Here is a 23,582-nt window from a genome sequence, read left to right on the forward strand (position 1 = left end):
ATTCATTTGATCCCTGTACTTTAGAATACATCCATGTCTAATGAAGCAAACATTAAAAGAACAAGGTTACATGATGTGAGGAGCTATTTTTAGAGTTCTTTTAGTAATAATCAGGAATAGTATCACAATACAGTGCAGCTTCATTTAGGAATTTTGTAGGTGGTTGTGTGGAGAACATTATCTTAAGAAAAAGAACATATGAGGCCTCTTTATTCAGACTCAGAGTAGTGGTAACAGCTAAGGAGATTTACTTCTGGATTTAAAAGGCCATGTGGTAATTAATTCCGCAACCTCTATGGTTTTCTAGATAATAGAGGTGGTTCTGACTTGCAAATGAATGTAAGTGATTGAAAATAGTCCTTAATTATTGTTCTTAAGAGACTTCTCTGGAGATACTTTGAGCATAAATAGTTTTGCCTTGTTTTACCATTTGAAGCAATATTTCACTACCAAATCTGATTTGCAGAATTTCGGAAGAACAGTTATAAAGGCCAATGTATAATATGTTATTGCCTATGTCGTTCTGTTTTATATCATGGTTTAACAAAATTCAAGAAACAGTTGCAGAAGTTTGTTTTCAATAAAGAAAGGAGAAAAAGAGAGCTAGCTGTAGATGAGGCTCTCTTGACTTGTTCTGGAGGTCAGTAAAAATCAGCATAGAGATTAACAACTATAATTCAAAAAATCTGTATTGCCATCCAAAATAGAAAGATTTTTACTTTATTAACTCGGATATCTTGTTTATTCAACCTGTATTGTACAATGCATAGCAAGCACAAATCTTATTTCTTTTTAATGAATTTTCAGAATCAGTAATACAAACTGTCAGAGAAAGACTCTGTTAAGCCTAATTATAATGGAAGAAGAGTTTTTAGGGCAAAGCATACTATTCTATAATTATCAGTTAATTTTCTCTATTTATAGATAATGTTATAAATACGGACATATTCAGATTAAAATGTTCTTGTAATTTTAACACTGTAGGTGGTAAAAGGCACGTCTAGAAATGCTCTTCTCACAGGAAGGTTTCTATTTTATTTATTTTCTATACTGACCCAACTGGTCCCGAAGTCAGAACCAGAGATTTACTTTTCCAGCTGAGTGAGGTAAGCAGTACCCTATGGCATCATACCCTTATCTATTCTCTCCAGTCTAGGCAATTTTGAATCTCTTCTTCACTGGCACAATCCAGAAGGAACTATTGCAGCTACAATGAATTGTTTCATGTAAGGAGCATACCCTCAAAGTGAATCTCCTCTTCCTGCTCTGCTTAGACTGACGTTGCGGAGTAGCCTGGGAACACATGGATGAGAGCCCTTCCAGAGAACACTAAACCAAAACACAGTCTCTAGGAGCACACCTAACACACTCCAGCTGCTAGCACTCAGCTCAGAGGACCATAATAGAGCATGCCTGCAGTAAAACCCCTAAAATACAGAGTTCTCAGCACAGCAGGATTTTCTGTTTTATTCCAGAGGTCTAGTCCTGTTGTGCTTCATTGTTTGCTAAGGCAGACACAATCTTAACATATCTCTTCCTCTAGTCCTCACAGCAAGAAAAAATAACACTTCTTAAGCCCTAGTGGGTTGTCCTGACTCCCTGGAGGTAGTTTGCTTCCAGGCTCTTGAAAGGAGCACAAAGTAGGTCTCAGTGAGCAAACTGGTGACATCCTTATGCCTTGGTTCTGTCACACATGGTTCTGCCCTAGGAAGTGTTTTTCTTAATATATCCTAGACAGTAGGGCTCTTGTTTTGGAAGGCACAGGTACACCTGCACCTACTTCCTCTTTGGTGTTTGTTCTTTATCAGATTGGCTTTACAGAGTGAAAAGCAATGTTGAAGTGTTTATTTTAGCAGTTACTCAGCTGCTCTCATCGAATCCAAATGGACTTGTTTGCTAAAGTAGAGCTGGTCACCGGCCAGTTTGATTTCTTATTTCTGCCTTCTCACCTCACACAAAGTGAAGTTTGGCAGATAGGCTACTAAGCGTCTAACAGTTTTCTCAAGATGACTGACTTGATTTCTTATATTCTCTTTCTTTCTTTCTTTCTTTTTGGGGGGAGGAGGAGAGATGCATGAAATGAAAAGTTAATTGAAGAAGTTTGGAGCTAAAGATAAGGATAAAGATTCATGCTTAAGAAGTGGCAGATGAACTAGAAGTCTTCTTGTGCTGTCACCAACTGAAAATATGACAGCAACAAGTTGTGAATGCAGTGGAAAGCATTGTTCTTTGTTCCCTTGCAAAAGGTACATATGTAACCTGTATATCTCAAATCTTTCTAGTTAATAGATGTAATAGATGAAAATCGCTAGACTGCACAGCTGTGAATAAGCAGGCGGCTAGTGAAATTTGCTTAAGTAGGTCATGGTGGGTATAATTAGAAATACTGAGATGAAATTAAGCCATGGAAAATATCAGCTGAATATCAGGGAAGTATTTTGAATAGGAGAGTGTTTTGGACTGTGAAACTTCTTCCCTGTGTTGAAATACTTGCATTTTATTCATGTTTTATATTTTATACTGTTGGAAGATGGACAAGAGACAACTTTTTTTGCCTTTCTAATGTGATATGATAATTATGTATCTATGATAATTATTGGGAAATCTTGATGCCCTTGATTCAATCCTAGCAGTATTCATCTCACGTGGGGCAAACAATGAGCCAAATATTGTAGATCAGAAATAGCCAGATGGCAGCCCAGAAGGCCTCTGACGTCTGCTCAAATGAGGAGTAACAAGGTACCAAACTGTAGGATAATGACACCCTGTCACCTGCTAGCACTTAGTGTCGAAACAAAAACTTTCATTGCCCCAAAAGTGGAGCAATGCCGGCAACAGCCTTGTACGTGCCAAGTGATGACTGCTAGTGCATCATCTATTCATTTTCTGATCAGACATAGATTTAATTCGGGACAGTCTTGATGGTTAGCATTGACAAGTGCATGCTACACTCCAGCTCATGTCAGGAGAGGCACAGGCCTCTCCCACATACATCAACGTAGTGCCAGCATCTTCTTTGAGGTCTCAATCTCTACTGACCTAAGGGAGATCAGACCTACTCCTTTCAGCCCTCTAACCCTGTGTGAAGCTTTTTATAAAAACTGCATAGTCAAGGAGTGGTTTGACAGTAACACCCTCAGTGCTGCAGCTGCCTTGCTGCACACTGTATGCATTCCTTCTTCCCCAGTGGACATCCAAGCCCAGTATGCTCCTTGGCTCTTCCTAATGACTAACCTGGCAGAGGACACCTGCTGCTGATGTAGTCTGTATCCTGCTTGTCATGACTGTCACTTGACCCTGTTCAGGGACCTATTTTTCCCCTCTTCTGGCATTTTACATCCACTTACCACAGGTTTGAGGAGACTCTGAGTGGCCACAGGGAGAATCTGTGAGGTGGAATTTGCACTACCACTCTGAGACACAGGATTGCTTACTGTTACTGTGGAGATCACTGCAGTTCAGAATAAATATTTCTGAAGAGAAGGAGAGGGCTTTATTACTGGTTGTTTTTTCTGCCTTGCAGTTGACCTTACATTTTCAGGCAATTACCTTGATTAGGTTCTTTCTGACATGCCACTGTGCAATAACCAATGAAACTACTCAGCATAGGAGGAGATTCTAAATTATACTACACTTGAATTAGTCTCACTTGTCTCACTATCTAAGCAGCTTTGAATGTGATTAGTCTAGAAACAGATCCACCTCTGGAAAAAAAAAAGGTTTTTTGTCATCTGCATAGTTACTGTGACATTAAAACTCTTCCAGTCATTCCTTGCATTGGGCACTCAGTCAGAATACTTACAAACTGCAGTTTTGTTTTCCGCCCTTTTTGAGGTAGTAAGTGTACAGAAGGATGTGCCCTTCATGAACATACTGTCCCAGGTTATCTGATAGCCTTTATTTTTTGCTTCTGTAAAAATCACGTCAAATTTTCCAATTTTTGCTCTTTCTCAAACGAAATGTTCTTTCCATTCATAAGCATTCATTCTAAATGGGATGGTTTAAAGTTTTTTGTCTGCGTCCCCTCTCACAGCTCTAGCAAAAGATTATCAACTGTTTTTATGATGGATAATGATACATTAACAGTTACTGATAAATTGACAATTCCAGTACATCTGGAATTGTAGCCCTCAATGGAAAGAGTGACATTATGTACTTTTCACGGAATCACAGAGCAGCTGAAGTTGGAAGTGAACTTTGGAGATCATCCAGTACAGTGCCCTGCTGAAAGCAGGGTCAACTACAGCAGGTTGTCTAGTTGGGTTTTGAATATCTCCAAGGATAGAAACTCCACAAGCTCTCTGGGAAACCTGTTCCAGTGCTCAGTCACCCTCAGAGAAAAAAAGTGCTTTCTTATGTTTAAATGGAGTTTCCTGTGTTTCAGTTTGTGCCTGCTGCATCTCATCCCATCACTGGGCACTCCTGAGAAGAGTCTAGACTCATCCTCTTTATTTGCTCCCATTAGTCATTTATACACATTAATAAGATCCCCTCTGAGCCTTTTCTTCTCCAGGCTGAATTGGCCTAGCTCTCTCAGCCTTCCCTCATACGAGAGATGTTCCAGTTCTGTAATCATCTCTGTGGTCCTTTACTGGACTCACTGCAGTAGCTTCATGTCTCTCTTGTACTGGGGAGCCCAGAACTTCACATAGCTCTCCAGATGTGGCCTCATCAAAGCTGAGTAGAGGGACAGGATCATCTCTCTCAGTCTCCTAACAATGCTTTCCTTCTAACAATGCTTCCAAAATGCTGTTGGCCTCCTTTCCCACAAGAGCATGTTGATGGCTCATGTTCTGCTTGTTGTCCGCCAGAACCCCTACATACTTTGCTGCAGAGCTCCTTTCCAGCAGGTCAGCCCCCAGCCTGTCCTGGTGCATGAAGTTATTCCTCCCTAGGTGCAGGACTCTGCACTTCCCTTTATTGGACTTCATGAGGTTCCTCTGTGTCCACCTCTCCAGCTTGTGAAGGTCCCTCTGGCAGCACAGCCCTCTGGTGTATCAGCCATTCTTCCCGAGTTTGTATCATGTGCATTTTACATTTCCAGAAGAAGAAATCCTTCATGTTAATCATAATATCAGTGCACTAACCAATTTCAGTGGTGTGTAGTGTTCAGTGTAGCTGGCTGTGGCTGATTTCATAGCGATTTGAGCCTTGTGTGAGAACTCAGCCCAGCAATGACTGATGGAGATCCCTGGTGAGGACACCAGGTGACAGTTCAGATGTAGGGAGATGATGGTTATAGTGCATGTTACTGAGACCAAGTGGGCTAGCTGTAATTTCAAGGATGATATTACTGTCAGGTGAGAATAATCTGTTCTTTATTTTGTTAACACACCCAGTGGAAATGGGATTTATAATGGATTAATTAATTTTTCATTAATTTTTCAGCAATTTCTTTGCAGTTTCTTTTGGGCCTTTACCGTTCTTCTTATATACCTACTCCAGATACCTATTTTCTTTAATCAGGACCTGATATGTCCACTCTTAGGGAGCTGGAGGACAATTTTCTCTGTTGCTTTGCTTTTCTCTTTTGCTCTAGCATGTTTTCCTGGCAACTCAGATGCACCTTGTCATGTGGCTTTGTCTTCTGTCTTGCATTGACTTGGAACCTGAAGTCAAGTTATTTGATGTTGATCCTCTAATGTTCCAAAATCTACATGTAAACATTTTCAGATGGGTTCTGATTTTAGAAAATATGATCTTCCAAGAAACCTTCATCAGCTTATATGGAACCTGGTGAATGCTAGCTTTTAAAATCATGTTAAAAGGTACTTAACTAAGTGCTTATATTCGTGATATTTTAGAACAGTAGTGTTGATTTTTTTAAGCATTCAACCTGATATCATGTTAGCATAACAGTCTAATAATCTACTAGTTAAAGTATAAAATGCTGTAGCTACCCCATATTATTTAAACATATATTGTCTTTACATACTCAGTGTTTTGTTTTTTTAATATATATAAAATGAAGTAGCCTACTCCCTAATTCCAAGCATAAATCTGAATGATTGCTTTTTAAATAAGAGAAGTGTAAACTTGGCGTAAGTGAGAGCAAAATTAATCCCCTGTTAATTGAAAATCAGGACAAGTTGTATTTTCCATAGTAAAAGTTTACTACATTAATGATTTATTTCCTATTTCCATTCTTTGTCAAATATAGTTTCCCTGTGAATACCATACAACAATAATTATGTGCTTGGGAGAAGAGCCATTATTTAGGATAAAGGACATTAAAACTGATTGAAATATAAAATTAGAAGTATTAGGTAATCTTAAGAATAAGTTCCATATTTTTCATTGTGGATTCCAGAAGACTGTGCATTCAACTTCTAGTCTATTAAAAATAAATTCATTATTATACTTGTCTAATGACAAAACTGAATACAAATTTGGACTTAGGTCAGAAATATGCTGCTAAGTGACTACTGAGTAACTAGATTTATTGTTAAGATTTTCTGGTTATCTGCTTTGCAGGATTTTTATAGAAAACTTCCTGTAATATGTATGGTGACATACCATTTTATAACCTTTCTACCCAAGGAAGACTGTACAAAATCTCTGAAAGGTACTCAGTCTGAGGAATAAGAAGCAATACAGATGGATCAGTGAAATGCTGGGTCTGGCATACTTAACTCTGTCATAATTATGCCACTTCCAAGACCCTGGGTCTGGGGTCATATGTTCCAGTTCACCTACTGCTGGGTCAGAAATCTGTGGAGCACTGCATAGACATGCCTGTGTTAAATCAGTGAAACTACAGGAGAGTTGAGTTTTCTGGTTTCACCACCTTCTTGTAATGAGAATTCTCTCTTTTTACTATTTATATTTTTAACTCCTATTTATTGGGAAACTCTTCAGGGTCTTCTAATTCTGAACTGTGATTTGTGTACATGAGTACAAAAGTAATGCAGGCAGATTTCTGAAAATAAATGTTCGCATGTATTTAGCTGCCTTATACAATGCCTCATTAAAATATTCATTAGGGCATGTTCTGTGCTATACATTTAAATGTCCTGAGTGACATGAAACTATCATTTATGACTTCTGATCAAACTTGTGGCTTTCTATTCTAGTCTTTGAAGTCTTTATTGCTACAAGGGCAAGAAGCGGTTAGTCATCATATATGAATAGAATTTATATAGAACAAACTTTATAATTATTTTTGTCAGGCTTTGATCTAGTTCATTATTTGGTTTTGATATTAAGCTAGTTAACTAAATTAAAGTTTTGATTTATTTCAATCAAATACTTTTGTTGGGATTTATAACCAACAGGCAACCATCCTTTTAGAGATTGCATAACTGTTTTTTGTATTGTGTCTAAATAATCTGATGGTGGAACATTGTCTGATATTGAGTCTAATTGATTTGCATTGATCTGAATTTGATTTTGATTTGATCATTATAATTCTTTATGCTAGAGTTAGCACAATATTATTAGTAACTGAGCTTAAATGCTAAGTTTTTCTGCTTTTATTTTTTTATATAGCCTTTTAGTAAAGTATATTAAAAGGCACTGACTGACGTTTCTCTGAATAAATAGTGTGAGGGTAGAACCCTTAAGGTTCTGAGTGGATACAGGCCAATGCATACAAGACTGATAATTTCTCTCTAGTTGGTCTTTATTTCTTAAAAACTTTTGCTTTTCTTTAATTCAGTGTCTTTCAGGGCTCCCCTCAAGATACACATGCTGTTCTGACTGCAGCAGCCAGTAATAAAAAGTTTACATGAGCGTATGTGGTTGTACACAGATATCTTCACAGATGGCTCTTTATCAGCTATAAACACTAGAAAGTGTTTTAAGTTGTCTTTGGGGTGGCTTAGCTTGTGCATCTGGAAATGGACCCACATTTGAGTGTTTTCCTTAGCATGTCTTCACTAAATGTGTTTGGGCAATCTGCCCACAACCTCCCTTTTGTGGCCAAACTGCATGCTGCTTGAAGCGTCACCATGTAAAGCATGGGAGGACATGTCGATCGGCACATAAACACATCCTGAAGTCGCTGCCACTTGTAGCATAACTCCCTCAAGCAATACTTCAGAAAGAGCCTTGTCCTGTATTTACCAAGCTACTCTGCTTCTCCTCCCCTTTCCTTTTGTACCCTTTCTCTCATCTGCCCAACCACACTTTGATATCTCCGCAAAAAATATGTACTTATTTCTTCTCTCATGCTTTCCTTGTTTGGAGGAGCTCTGCTTGCCTTCTCCCTAAGAAGAGGGGACAGCATGCTCCTGCCTCATTTGGGAAATGTCATGCTGTGCAAGTGCTGCAGGAATATATCCACAGAGCAGAAGGACAGTGCTACTGTAGGAAATGCTGCAAAAATTCTGTGTAGCCAGATGACACTGAAAGGCTTTCTCTTGGAAATGATTTTGGAGAGCTCCTCAGATTTACTCAGGAGAATAACACCAGCCAAGGAGACAGGGAGGTCAGCTGAATTGGATGGTGCATTCACTCGTTAAGAACATTATCTGTGTTATGGCCTTCTCTGTCCTTCCCATCCCAAACTGGCTACTTGCTACTGTAGGCTGAGCTGACATCATTCATACTCCATGTTTTCAAAGAGCAAGTTCAGATCAATCAGTGGAAAGCAGTCCGTCTCTCCTTCACTCCAGCAGTATGCATATGGTTCAGTGCTTCAGTTCTCCCTTCTGGCAGCAGCAAATACTCCAGCTTTCAGCCTCATTTGCTGACTTTCTTGAGGATGTTAGCATACTGCTGCTTATCAGCAAGAGGTAAACATACACCTTTTTTTTTTTTTTTCCAAGGAGTGCATCTTTCTAGTTTGAATAAAACTAGGAAGATGAGCTAATTTCACAAGTACTAGAAAGCAGTTACCATCTCATGATGCTTCCATGAGCTTGAGTTACTCATTTTTTTTCATTCACATAGCCACTTGAGTTTACTCTAAGTTAAGGGAGAGTGGACTTCACATTAACTGTGTTTGAAGAAGCAAGTTCTTGAACACCTCTGCTGATTTTAACAATTATGCAGTTTTGCAACACCGAGTGCCTATCCTCAAATCGTCTTACTCCTATATGATCCCTTGATCTCTACATCTCATTTCTAATCCCTCTCTGGAATATTTTTCCCCTAACCTAGTAAAGCTGATCTTCTGGCATTTCTTAAGCCTCAGTCAGATAACAATCCTGGACATAAAGGTTGCTGTTTTAAGAAGAACCTGTTGTTCCCAGCCAAGATCTGATGTGATGTCAACCCTAGGAGATGAAAGTTTCTTATCATTTGGTGCAGTCCGTGTGAATTTCCAGAAAATGCTTACACGCTATAGAAAAAACTATGTTTTAGAAGCAAAATATTGCTATAAAATTGCACCCTGTCTTCAAATTGACACAAAACCATCTAAGCAAGTAATCCATGTCACTATGTTAAAAGTTTATCGCATTCAGTGTCAGTATTTCATTCTCCTGGGACTTGATCTTTTAAGTTGTTAATGTAAGAAGCTGGTAGAATTTCATCTGTCATATATCCGTTGTGCCTCATACTCTGGGAGTTGTTGGGTCTAACTGATGCTCTACCTTACTGATTGTGAAGCCAGAATATATACGCAGACAGCATGACAGCCTATCTCCCATCATCCACTGACATGTGTATCCTATGTTGTGTTCTTTCCTTTACTGCAGCTTCGATTGCAGGTTATTATAAGCTGGAGCACAAACAAGAGATCTGAGCTGTATTCCAAATTAATTAACAGCCTCATAAGGAGCATACAGCATATTAACCTATCTGGTTTATTTCCTGCATGCACAGCTCCATGTTAAAATCCAAATTGCTACTTTCTCTATCATTAGCTTTCAAGTCTGAACATGATCATAGTGCTAACAATAAAAAATGAATTTCAGGAGACCTTATAGATTGTATTGTCAGCTATAAAAACAGTAAAATAAGAATGTAAAATACCCATGGGCAGTGGAACTTAATTACCTATGCCTGAAATTGTTAGAGTAGACCATGGAATGGTTTTGACTCAGGCCAATTAGCATTTTCCAAGCACTGTTTAGGAGGTAGGAGGGACCACAAATCATTCTCAGTACACGTTTTTCATTCAGGTATTCTATTTTGTGACAGAGAGAGTTTTACCAGTATGGATAGAGCCTGTGCAGTTCACCTCAGTGCTACAGAAGCTGCAGGCATGTTTAATTTTCTAGTCCAGACCAGTATGATGCTGGGTTCAGAAATCAAAGGTTATCTGCATTTCTTCTGTTCTTGTTCAAATCTAACAATATGTTCTGGTGTCTGGAAGTGAAGGAACTCCACACTTCCCTTGAACTGAGATTTATAAGAGAAGTCGTACTTTCAAAAATTCCCTTTGAATGTCTGTTTTACTGTGTCTCAGATAGGATCCTGTGTCAGATTAAAGCTGGCCTGTCACAGATCTATTTTAGAAAGAAAATTTAATACTTTAATGAATAAAATAAATGTCAGAAACTTTCCTTTGTCTTAAAAAGTACATATAAAATAATTTGAGAACATCACAGAAAAATCGTAGTGTTATTCACTTGTCACAAACGTGCTGGTTTCCTGAGCAGGGCACCTCCATAGATACTTCTTACCAAGTTTTACCTTTTTCTCACAAATAGTCTGAAAAGCAAGCTTGGGAACAAAATCAGAGGCCTTTGCTGACATCATAGAGAAAGTTATAGTATAATAATGTTATAGTAAATCTAATTCAGTGAGCAGTGGAAATAGAGTGTCTGTCAAAGAGTAGCATCAGTGAGGCTTTCAGGAGCTGTATATATGGATACTATGGAGCACATCTGTGTTCATCCAGCTTCCTAATTGCAATGTTGCTGATTGTCTGCTGAAGGAGAAATGTTGTCCCTGCCTGTCTTTCCTTTAAGAGGGTTATGACAAGTAAACACAATTACTCCAGCAGAGTGGTTTATCAAAGAGGTGCTTGGTACTGCCCATCGGTCACTGTCTGATTCCCTGGGTGCGCCCCAGTACGATGTTGTTTGAGGATGGGCAACAGCGTGCATGGGAATGCAGGCCAAGGTTCCCCTGGAAAAATACTGAGGATATAATCATGTACTTAGAGACAGCATATAATGCAGAAGTAGAAGTTGAGTAAAACCCAAGGAATGTTGAATGCATTTTTTGGAGCTTTGGCTTTGATCAAGAAACTTCTGACTAGCTCTGGGTATAATGTGTGTGTGTATATATGTACATGATACCACAGCAGAAAGTAATTTCCAGTGATTTATTTTATTATCAATGGAATGAATAACATCAGCTTCTCTTAAAAGTATTACACCACAAACAGTGATAAACAGAATAGAAAGGGTAAAGTTCTAAAAACAAGACAAAATGTTGCTATACCTCTTGAATAACAATGTACAAAAAATACAGTCCTGTATCACTTGAAATGGTGGGCTGCAGCTGGAGTGAATGAAATTATTTCTGCTGTGAAAGAAATCTATTTTCATAATAGTGGCATCCCCCAGGGCTCAGCATTGGGTCCCATCCTGTTCAACTTTCTCATCAATGATCTGGATGAGGGGTCTGAGTGCCTCCTCAGCAAGTTTGCCAATGATCCCAAGCTGGGAGGAGTGACTGACACACCTGAGGGCTGTGCTGCCATTCAGAGAGACCTGGAGAGGCTGGAGAGTTGGGCAGAGAGAAACCTCATGAGGTTCAACAAGGGCAAGAGCAGAGTCCTGCACCTAGGGAGAAATAACCCTAGGCACCAGTACAAGCTGAGGGCTGACCTGGTGGAGAGCAGCTCTGCAGAGAAGGACCTGGGAGTGCTGGTGGATGACAGGTTGACCATGAGCCAGCAATGTGCCCTTGTGGCCAGGAAGGCGAATGGTGTCCTGGGGTGCATTGGGAAGAGTGTTGCCAGGAGGTGGAGGGAGGTGATCCTGCCCCTCTCCTCAGCCCTGGGGAGGACTCATCTCAAGTGCTGTGTCCAGTTCTGGGCTCCCCAGGACAAGAGAGACATGGAGCTCCTGGAGAGAGTCCAGCGTAGGGCTACAAAGATGATCAGAGGGCTGGAGCATCTGCCCTATGAGGAATGGCTGCGAGAGCTGGGCCTCTTCATCCTGGGGAAGAGAAGCCTGAGGGGGGATCTTATCAATGTGTACAAGTACCTGAAGGGAGGGTGTCAAGGGGATGGGGACAAACTCTTTTCAGTTGTCCCATGTGACAGGACAAGAGGCAATGGGCAGAAATTGAAGCACAGGAAGTTCCACCTGACCGTGAGGGGGAATTTCTTCCCTGTGAGAGTGACAGAGCACTGGGACAGGTTGCCCAGAGAGGTTGTGGAGTCTCCTTCTCTGGAGCTCTTCAAGAGATGCAACCCTGGATGCAACCCTGTCTACCATGCTCTAAGTGACCCTGCTGAGCAAGAGTGTTGGACTAGATGACCTCCAGAGGTCCCTTCCAACCTTACTGATTCTATGATTCTCTAAGACTGAGTTCACTATCAAAGTATTATGTTTTTATTTATCTATTTATCTATCTATTTATTTATTCTTCTGAGATGCTGGTGATATTTCCCTCACAGCTCCAGAAGGCAAGAAGCACTGTATAAATAGTGTATTACTACGCTTTGGTAGGCACAATTGCTGTAGGTCAATGACAGCTGACTAACTTGATCAATACCTTTTCTTCCAATATCATAGTCATTTTTTTTTCCTTTAATACTAGATTCTGAAAGAAAGAGAGCCACTTGAAAAGTCAATAGCTCAGTAGTTACCAGGCCCTTCTCATATAAGAGTTAAATAAGGTTCTCCTTCTTTTCAAGGGACTACATATTCCAGGTCTTTGAAAAGTTTCTGACAAATAAAAACTTTCTACTGGAAATAATACTTAAATGCTGAAAAAGTGGCTGTATTGATAAGCCTCTTCACTATTTATGATCACTAGTGTATACAAAACTCTCAGCTTTCTGAAACCCAGTTTACCCTCTGACATTAGTTTGCTTCCTTTCATCTAAAGCAATCCACCAAGTTTCTTTTAAAATAAAGGTTAACCCAAAGGTGCCCTGGACTTTTTTTTAAGTTACAAGCTCAAAATGTAGCTGCAATTTTTACTTCCAAACAAAAAACAAAAAAAAAAAAAAAAAAAAAGATTTAAAAATGATGTGTAGAAAATCATTCTGAACCTAATTTACTTAATCATCAGTTCAAAAAGGAAATATAGTAACCGGGAGCCTATGAACAAGGCAGAAAGGATTGATCCACACAGCTAAGTAGGTTTTAGAGGTCACAAAGTGCAATAACACGAGAGTAGTCATCAATCAAGCTGAGGAAGCATTTGAAAGGGAAATTAAAGTTAAATTAGTTTTAACCATGTTAATAGAGGGTATGACTTTTCCCATCCTAGTGTAGCTGTCTTAAGTCAGAAGAATCACATTCAAGAGGTGCCTTACCCTCAGCTGTAAACTCTGAGAACAGAAATCAGCTGCCTAAGCAGACTCTAGGGGTTAGGGCTGTTCGAGATGCCCAGGACATCAGCCCAGGCCTGGGAGTGGTGACAGGATCTCCAGGAGCCCGGTGCCCTTTGGAGAAACAGTGGAAGATGGAATAAGATATCCTATACAATATAAAAATATGACAACAGATGTCAATGTTTAATTATTTAAAATGTTTAAATAGATGAACTGTGTACCTAAAATAGAGATGACTCTTCCATAGGAGGTTGCCTCTGTCAGAAACATCCCCTACCATTGGAGATATCCTAAAATATTCTGCCTGGCCTTCTATCATCGGCAATGACCTGACTCTATAACTCAATAGATCCATTCTATTTCTTGTTTTATAATTGCTTGGGTTATAGGTAAACCTTTTACTAATTGTGAGCTGCAATATTTTGTACATATAATACTGTATTTTTAAAAGTTATGCCTTTAATGGATCTTAAGATATGGATATGCAACACACAACATAGTCAAAATAATAGGATGAAAGTCATTGAGTAATTTGTTAAATGATTAATGTAACATTAAACAATATTTTTAATGTTATTTGTTCAATCATTTTTACAGATAATTTGGTAATTTATAATAGTATTTTCAGTACTACTAAAGTTATAAAAATAGCATAAACTATCTGACCCTCTGATCCTGATATGTTTTTTTGTTGTTGTTGTTGTTATGGGAAAATTAGGCTCAGTGCTCTATTACTTTGTATTGTTGAACTTTCAAAACATGTATATTTTCAGCAGTGACATAATAATCTGGAAGAGATTATTTTGAAAGGAATACCTTTTCTTTTTCCATGCAGTAAGACCTTTTTTTTTTGTATAAATTACAATCCTAAAACATGTAGCAGCTGAGTTTACAGTTAGTCACCACAAATTTCAAAATATTCTGTGCATGTTTTACAAATAGGCAGAAATTATCCTAGTTATTCAGGTATTCCAAAGGTGTAATATTTTATATAATCTTTTCATATGAAGCATGTTAGAAACTAAGTATCATCATTGCACAGCATGATGTTATTATTTTTTAATCCTTTAATTGTTATAATTAACTGCCTTCTCTGGATTAGTAGATAATTTGCATCTCGAAGGAACCCTATGTATCTTGCCACTGTGGAAAAGCTTTGTGGTAGGATAGTTGACTCTTGAATGCCAATAGCTCAATAATGTTAGGCATCCTTTATCAAATAAGGTTTGTACTTCTGGATATTTTACTTGTGCTTTTTCTGTTCTATATTATATATCTATATTATATCTGTATTATATGACAGTTCAAAAAAAGGAAAGTGTTGGTCAATCTTTTGAAATAAACTTTTGAAATAAGTACTGATATTTCTTCAAACTGATCAAAGGAACCTATGTTGTTCTTACTCATCTCAGACTAGATTCATCTAAATTCTGAATAAATTTTGTTAGATGTGGTGCATGTCTTCACTCTGCCTACTCAGGATTAGGGGGATGGCAGGAAACAAAAACATTGAAGATTATTATTATTATTTTTTTTTGTCATAAGCTTGTTTCCCAGTCCCTTATTCCTCTCATCAAGTTCTATAAGGAGACACAGGACCATAAAAATTCCTCCAGGATTTGAAATTGAGCCCCATGAATCTGAATATTCAGATGGCTCAGGTACAATCTGTTACACCAGGCATTTATGGGCTTCTGGTTGTAATGAGTTTCTTATGGGGGATTATATTCCTATTTTCAAGGCAAGTTATTTTGCTTTTATCCCTTGTCCAAAATATTTGTATTAGATATATAGATTCTATGGAAATTATAATTCCACTTTTACTTAGTTTTGCACCTTAAGTTGTCAATTTTCTTTTATCTCACTCCTACTGATCTAGTGTGCCAGATTACTTGTTTCTTCAAACTCCCGGTCCTGCAGAGCAACTCAAAGCAAATAGATACATTCCTTACCTCTGCTTGCTACCTCTAGCTCTTAGTGAAGCTCTCACATAATGATGCTATAAATCTGTCATACAGATATTTACATGTGATAGCATGGTATCCTCTGTCATGCAACACTCTCTACCCATAGATAAAGTAAGTATTTACATTCTTTTGTAAACACCCAATGAACCATTACCTTTTATATATGTATCATCATCCAGAAGTATATTGTATCAAGAATTAATCTGTGCATTCTAATTTCATATAAACATATTTTTAATTAAGATTAAATCTTATTTAAGGCTGATTGCTTCCAGGAAGTGGGAAGGACAAGAGAGAAAGACTAAAAGAGGACAGCTATTTAGAAGGATGAACATGTCTGTCTAATGTATCTCATGTGAGAGAGACAAACTAAGCTTAGATCTAATTTTCCCCATTCAAGAATCATGAAGAAGTAAATACAAGAGATTCCAGAAAGTGTTCTCCTTAGGGCTTGTTATGAAGCAATAACAGAGTTCTTCCTCTGACTTATCATAAGAACAAAGACAACAAAAAAATCACCTAAATATAATCATAATGGATACCATCTGTAAATCACTGTGCTCTTCTTCTACCATAAGAATCTTCATTATGCCTAATTTCACTGATTCAAATTAAATAGTACTTTAACTCCCAAGAAACTGGGAGGCATCTATCCATTCATTTTTTATTGTGCTTTCAAGAGAGAAGACCTTTTAGCAATAATCTCCCAGTTTCAGCCACTCAATTTCCTCCAGCAGTCTTAAGGAACTCTTTGTAGATAATAGGAAATTGAATAATGTTTGTACGTTAATGCAGTCAGTAGAATTTAGCTACTCAGCTATTCAGCTATTCAGCTGACCAAATGTAAGTGTCTATTTTAGGGTAGTATGAATAGATACCTCGGCTGCATTGACTTAACTGACCAGAACAACATTCAATTATCCTCTTACAAGCACTGAACATGCCATAGGGTTATCCAAAACATATCTCTGTGGAACTGATAGATATGAAATAGACCTTATAGAGACCTAAGTCGTTCTGAAGTGGCAGCTGGAGGCCAGGCAGGATGCCCTTCAGCATCTCAGACGAGACGTCTGTAGGTGGGAAATGCCTGAATTCTGATGATTGCAAAGGGATTGTAGAAACCTACCTTTCATCTAAATATCTACATATAAACACACCTATGTTTAGGATTGCTAATCTAGAAATGAATAACTTTCGATTACCCACATCCTTTTATTTCTTCTTTAACTGAACTTGTAATTTCGAAAAGCAAGAGAATAAAATGAAAACTGATAAAATATAGTGCATTGAAAATGAATATGTGGTATCTTTGTTTCAGGGACACATAATGGTACAATAGATATGTACTTTATTTTATTTAGAGTTAGAATAACACAACATAATCCATCTATTGGGCAAACTCTAGTGGCCCAGAGTACAGACCAATACCAACCACCTTGGAGGGGGAACTGGGAAACATTTTGTTTGCAAAGGATTGCAATTGCTCAGTTGTTATATATGAGTGCAGAGGGGCATTCTTTCTAATGCTTCTCCTTTTCTGTTACTTTTGTACCTCAAATCCTGTTGATCTGCTCTGGAAAACAAAGAAAATACTTCAGTAATAGCCTTGATGCTTACCTCTCACTGCACTGCATAAGCAGAATGGAACAGACTTCTAGGCTTCTCACAATGTCAAATGACATTTTTGATCGATTAGAACCTCACAATAAAAAAAAAATATATATTTTCCAAATTAGGATTTAAACAGTGAATTTATTTATTTTTGTCTAGAGGCAATGGAGGAAAAGGCATGTTACCCAAACTTGCATTGTCAGCTGAAAAAAATTACAAGAGACTACAATTCTTTGGCTAACAAGCTGTACTACCTGTAATTGAGCTGCAGGAGAATAGGAAAATTAATTTCTTGTGTAACCTGGCCTTTTAAGCCACAGTTTCCTTTCTTCCCCCCCCCTCCCCCTACTTAGGTAGTAGAAATAGCTAGGAGAAAATCATCCTGTTGGACAAAATTAAAGAATTATTTTGCATGTTCTTGGACAAAATACATGGAATAAAAACAGAGGCATGAAATGGTTTATAATCTGTAAGCTTTCAGAGCTATTTTTGTTGTTTCATTGTGTCAATATTCATTCTAGTTTAGATTTAAATAGTTCAGAATCAAACGCATGGTCATTATCTACTAGTCCTCAGGATTTTCAAGTACTTCAAACTTACATGGATTTTATTTTTCCTTTTAGGCTCTGAATTCTAACTTATGTGTAAGCAAGTGTTGCCTGGAAAAGCATTTTGTATTAATACTTTTCTATTAGCATAAGATTGAATCAAAATCATAGTAAGACAATTCACTGCTGACCCGTGCAAGCTGGGACCATCTCAGGTAAGTTGGGAGAAAATAATTTTTGGTAAAAGCGTACTGCAGAAGGAGAGTCCTATGTCTAATAACTATTCCAGTAATTACTCCAGCTCGGTCATGTTCTTTCTGCCCAGCCTAAGGAAACAAATAAGAAGACTCAGCTGTTCAAACACAAGCATCTAGTGTCAAGACTACCAGAGGTATTCACCCATAGCCAAGGTGTACACAGCTCTTGTGAAAGTCCCCTGCCCTGCTGGAGCCCAGAGGGCTTACCTACTGCATCTCAGATAGCACTAGGCACCTTTAGTGGGCAACTGAACTGGTCTCTAAGTGACATAACCACTACCACAACCAAGCTTAAAAAGTTTAAGTGTCCTATCGTCTGCTGAGCAGCAGTAACTATGTGTAAGCATGATATTGAATTGTGGCAAATGTGAGGTAACAGAACTTAATGAAGAAATTAACTGTAGTGGAGCTACTTATTTGGTGCAAGTTACATCATATAATCTCTTGCTTGCCACAGGTTTGAGAAATATGTGCAAGTGAAAGGTCTACTGACAGATATGCTTTCCTTTGGTAATTTGCAACAACATGGTTATATGTTTTCTTTTCCTTTTTTTGCTGGTGATCTCACAAGTTCATTAGATATAGACTATTTGTATGTGTTTCAATAGTGCTTTCAGAATGAGTTTTAAATGGTTTTATGTTGCAGGTATTAATTTGGTATACTGTACCCCAAAAATACATTATTGATTCAATAATTCTTTTCATATTTCAGAGACAAAGTATTATAATGGCATAAAATATGGCCCAGTTCTACTACAAGAGAAGTGTCAATGCTCCCTACAGAGATCGCATCCCTCTTCGTATTGTACGAGCAGAATCGGAACTGTCCCATTCAGAGAAAGCCTATCTGAATGCTGTGGAGAAAGGAGATTATGCCAGTGTGAAGAAAGCTCTTGAGGAAGCAGAAATTTATTTCAAGATCAATATTAACTGCATTGATCCCCTGGGAAGAACTGCACTCCTGATTGCTATTGAAAACGAGAACCTTGAGCTCATTGAGCTGCTCCTAAGCTTTAATGTATACGTGGGAGATGCCCTGTTGCATGCCATAAGAAAGGAGGTAGTTGGCGCCGTGGAGCTGCTGTTGAACCACAAGAAGCCCAGCGGGGAGAAACAGGTATGTGCAGGATTTCCTTTAGATAGGTAGTCTGCTGTAATGAGAAGAGATGAACTCTGCAAAGGGAGTAAGCAAAAGAAGAAGAAGAAAAAAAATCCTCATCCTCAAACACATGCATTTGAAGTCAGCAAATCAATGTTTTTGATGCCGTATGTATCACAGTCATTTGTGTTTAAACATCTGTGCCATTCAGTAAAATCTGCGTAGGTCTCAAGGCTTATTGGTTTAATATGGTTAAGTCACATGAGAGCTATCTCCAACACATAAGGATAAAATTGACCTCCATCTTTTTTGCTCCTCAGTCTGAATGACGAGGTCTTCCATGTACAGTGGAGTGAAATGGTAACTGTAAGGCCAGAATCAGGCTTACGCTTCACTGATTACTCACAAAACTCCTATTTGGAAGACTGTGCAGTAAGAAAGTCAGAGCTTTACATTCGTAATAAACTCACTCAGGAAGATCTGGAAGTTGATAATATAGTTAGGTTTTTGCTTATAAGATTTCTGATGGTTTTAAAAAAGAATGATCTGCTGACTGCCACCTTTTAAGCATAGTTTGCGCTGAGACTGCCACATAAGCTCTCCTTATTTGTTTTACAGCCAAATAAAACAAATTTAGATAAACTTGTTTTACTTTGCACTGAATTAGGCAAATAACATCCATGCAGTCACTTATCACATCTCAGCTAAAGAGGAAGGAAAAGAAGAGAACAGTTAAGTGTTAACTTCCAACCAATCTGACAGTCTTGCCAGGGAATGTCCCTTTTCCAGCCTATCCAGGCAGTCTGTCCTCCCAATATTAGTGGGAAATGCTCATTCATTTGAAAAACACAACTCAATCCGGAGAGACTAGCAGTGGCAAAATATGGGTCCATTTGAATTAATTGTGAAACTCCCATTGAAGTCAGTGAATATTTCAGCCCCTCTATGAGGAGGTTAGCATTTCTCTACTCTGCAAGAGACGCTATGAGACATGATCCAGTTGCTTAGAACTTCAGCCCTGTCTGCGATAGTCTTTCTTCTGGTCAGGTACAGATAAAAACTCCTTTCCCTTTCTTGTCTTCTCTAAAAGGATAAATCACTATATACACACTGTCTCATTCCTAGTAAATATGATACCTACTCTAATTCCCCTTGCAGTGCTCTGAGATGGCTCTAGGAGGTAGACAGCCTCTTGCACATCCTTCTCATTTTGAGAAACTAGTGAGATGGGATAACACAGCCCATAATTTCCAATATTCTTAGGCGTCCTCCAGAATGAAAAGACCTATAAATAGTTTTAAGGTTGTATTATATTTTCATCCATCTCATTTCATATATTATAGCTATTGTATTAATGCATTTCAATGAATAGTATGTTGAAATGGTTAGAGCCCTTTCATATATAATGCATACAATGTACTTTAATTACAGTATCATGTAATTGCTATGGATAGACTTGCAGATGATAGATAAAGAGTGTAATTTTTGATGATAAAATAATATGAATACTATGCTTTTTTGCTATAGGAAGAAAGAAATATTGTGTCTTGTACAAATATGCCTGCCTGCCTTCTCTTCTAGAGACTAAAAGCAGAGCTCTTTTATAGGACAACAGACTTATGCCACAGGAAGGGGAATAAAACTAGATTCACTTTATTTTTGCTCATTTCATTATTTCTCAACCTGCAGTACAGACAGGAATACAATATATGGGAGGAAGGACATTTCAGCATGCAATGCACTAGGATCCAGAAAGCTTGGTGAGAGGCCCTGTGCCAAGTCACTTAAACCAGCACTCTCCATTTTGCATCCTCTATAATAGTTTTTATAATAGAGTAGAGTTCATCTTTTTTAACAGTGGCCATCCAAAGTTATCTATTTACTCTGCTCTGGTAGTCTAGGCTCCCCTTTCAGTCAGTGGAGAAAAACTGAGATCTCCTGAGAGCAATTCATGCTGCCTTTCTTCATGACTTCTCTTAAGATGAGACTATAAAGCGGTTGCTTTCTGGACTGGCTATAGAGAGAGCCTAGCAATTTGCTTTGCATAAGATGCCTAAATTTCAGACTGTTCCTTAGACTTCAAGGACTTCTTTCTGATAGGTGCCACAGCTACTAACTAATTACTAAATTGCTAATTAATAGCTTAAGTAATGTTCTCACTTCAGAGCTGTACTTGCTGAGGCTCTGCCTATTAGCGTAAAGCATACAGATCATGAATTATTTGAACAGAGAAACATCTCTACTTGGGCTAGGCCTGACCATTGCAAAAGCCAATAGCTGCATGCAAGCAAGTGCTTGCAAAGTGACCAGTGAGCTTTAAACAAACTGCTGTTTGCATTCACATGCCATTGTTTGCACTGAGGACTCAAATACCTCTAATTTTATATGAATTTTGTTTATTTTCAGGAACTGGTCATTCTGCATGTAAATTACATTTAAGTATTTTGCTGCAGTGTAGCAGATACAACTGTATCTATTTAGCATAATCAAAAGTACAATGCTGGCTGAGAGTTCATTACAATGATCTAAAGATATAAAATATGGATAAAATATTTATATCTTTAGTATTTGGACTGAAGTCCATCTGAAACTCTCCATTTCAAACTACAGCTTGATGTTCTTACATTACTTTTGTTATTTGTAAATATTTTTCCTACTGTTTAGATGATTCATGTTCAGACTCTGTGTTTTTAATAACATGATAGCTTTGTCTGTTTGGTTTTCCAACTTCTTTGTGTAAAGTTGGTCATGTGTGGTAAAATCCTGGCCCCTTGAAGTTAGTGGGAGTTTTGCCATTGATTTCAGCGAGGTCAAGATTTCACCCTTTTTTTTTTTTTTGTTGTTTTTTGCCCTTGTTGAAAAGCCATTCACAGAGAAGACAGATGAATATAGAATAAAAAAAAAATGTATTTGAAGAACACTGCCAAGCTCAAGAAACAGTTTGGTTTCACAAATATTTTCATCAGTGATGAAAGTTACGAGCATTCAAATAAAGAAAAGACTAATGACTCATGATTTACAGTTATGAACTAGCTATCACTGGGTTTTTTATTCATGATGATAATATAATGAGTATCAGGCATAGCTAACTTCAGCTTCAGCCTCATAAAATAATATGATTATATTTGTAAAACATTTTTTAAACATAGAATTTCATGCATAAGGCAAGAGCTCATTGCAAATGTCAGAAATCTTGAAAAAGTTTCAGCTTATATCAGCAGAAAGCTATAGCTCTTCAGGAGAACTGAAATGTATTCTTTTGAAGTTGTTCTTTTTCCCAAAATTTCATTCTTTGAAAACGTTTAAATAGTTAAAAACATAAGGAAAATTGTGTAAACAAAATGTTAATTTGGAACAAGAATCAATACATTTAATTGAAATAATATATTATTTTTGCGTTTTTGTGAATATTTTCCAACCAACATCTTTATATAGGTACCCCTGAATCTTCTTCTTAAATACTCTCCCCCTCAGAAACATTTTCAGGACATTTTACTCAGATCTTGTTAAAGTTGTATTTAAACTCTCTAGTCTGCTAAATGTTCAGATACTATTCTGTAGCCAATATCCACATGTAATATGCTGTGTATTTCAAAGAACACATGTATTACAGTGGTTTTAAGCTGATTATTGGTATATGGATATATCTGGTGCCATCTGGTGACTACAGATAAGGCATATATATATATCAGTATTGAATTGTGTTCAACTGTTACTCTGTTTGTGAGTGAGGCTTTTGTGGTACACATTAAAATAATTCAGGAAAAGGTCATTTTGTCACTTACATATTTTCTACACTTTTTAGCTCCACCAGCTGCTAGAGAATATGTAAAAGAGAATAACAGAATTTAAGGTGAATGAGTTGAGGAAACTTATCCAGCACTTTCAAATTACCAGTTTTTCAAAGCCATATGTCCCAAATTATCTGCCAAGATACTTATTGCTTATCCTGATGGATAGCTGAATGCCAAATTAAGAGGAAAAAAAGCTGTTCTTTAGAATTTAGATCTGCAGAAGAATTTTCTATCTTGTTAAATTGCACACAACACCCACAAACATGTAATAAGGTAGCTAGGCAGTGTAATTACATGGAATACAGTATCTTTATTCAAGTCGCGACATGCTTTTCTGTTTGAGGAACTCAGGCGTTGATCTCTAGCTATTTGACTGCCTAGATATGCATGTATATTCAAGAAGACCGAAGGAGAGTGGTAGTTGTTTCTTAAGGATGCTACAAAGCGCATAGTAAAGCTGAAATTTCACAATTTAAAACTTGAATCTGTGTAGCACTACATTACCTGACAGTCTAGATTTAGATCTTGGGAACATGACTGCAATGTTTACTGGCATTGCCTGGCTAGCAGAAGCACATGGTAGCACTTTTATGCCTCTCTGTCAACTATTAGATGTTGATCTTGTTGCACTGTGGGTATTTTTATGGGTGGACACCCTGGGGACAGCTTTCTGCAGATGTCTGAAAAACACCGTGCTAATTACTGAACTGCCTTTTGCAAACATAAGAAAATTACTAGCAGAGGGAAAACTTTAGGACCAGGAGCAAAGTGATTATAGTGATTATGTCTGTGGCTCACTTCTTCCTTGGTGTGGAAGTTAATTAACATGAAAATGCTGCTGGGCACTGAGAGAGGGCTGCTGTAAGAAGAGGAAAGCTGAGAAACTCTTGATTCC

At 37.8% G+C, this 23,582-nt stretch overlaps 1 protein-coding gene across 2 annotated transcripts in view; it reads left to right on the plus strand.

The window, feature by feature from the left end:
• The window catches only part of TRPC4 (transient receptor potential cation channel subfamily C member 4), a 147,883-nt gene that overhangs the window by 34,913 nt on the left and 89,388 nt on the right, over positions 1-23,582 (plus strand). The window contains exons 1-2 of one of the 2 annotated variants that reach the window (XM_062576766.1): positions 17,671-17,752; positions 18,507-18,911. In XM_062576766.1, the coding sequence (XP_062432750.1) occupies positions 18,534-18,911 (378 nt within the window). In that variant the 5' untranslated portion in view covers positions 17,671-17,752; positions 18,507-18,533. Of the gene's footprint in view, positions 1-17,670; positions 17,753-18,506; positions 18,912-23,582 lie in introns of those variants that run through there. The other variant, XM_062576759.1, reaches the window with a different exon arrangement.

This window comes from Rhea pennata, chromosome 1 (assembly GCF_028389875.1).
Source record: "Rhea pennata isolate bPtePen1 chromosome 1, bPtePen1.pri, whole genome shotgun sequence".
Taxonomy (NCBI): Eukaryota; Metazoa; Chordata; class Aves; order Rheiformes; family Rheidae; genus Rhea; species Rhea pennata.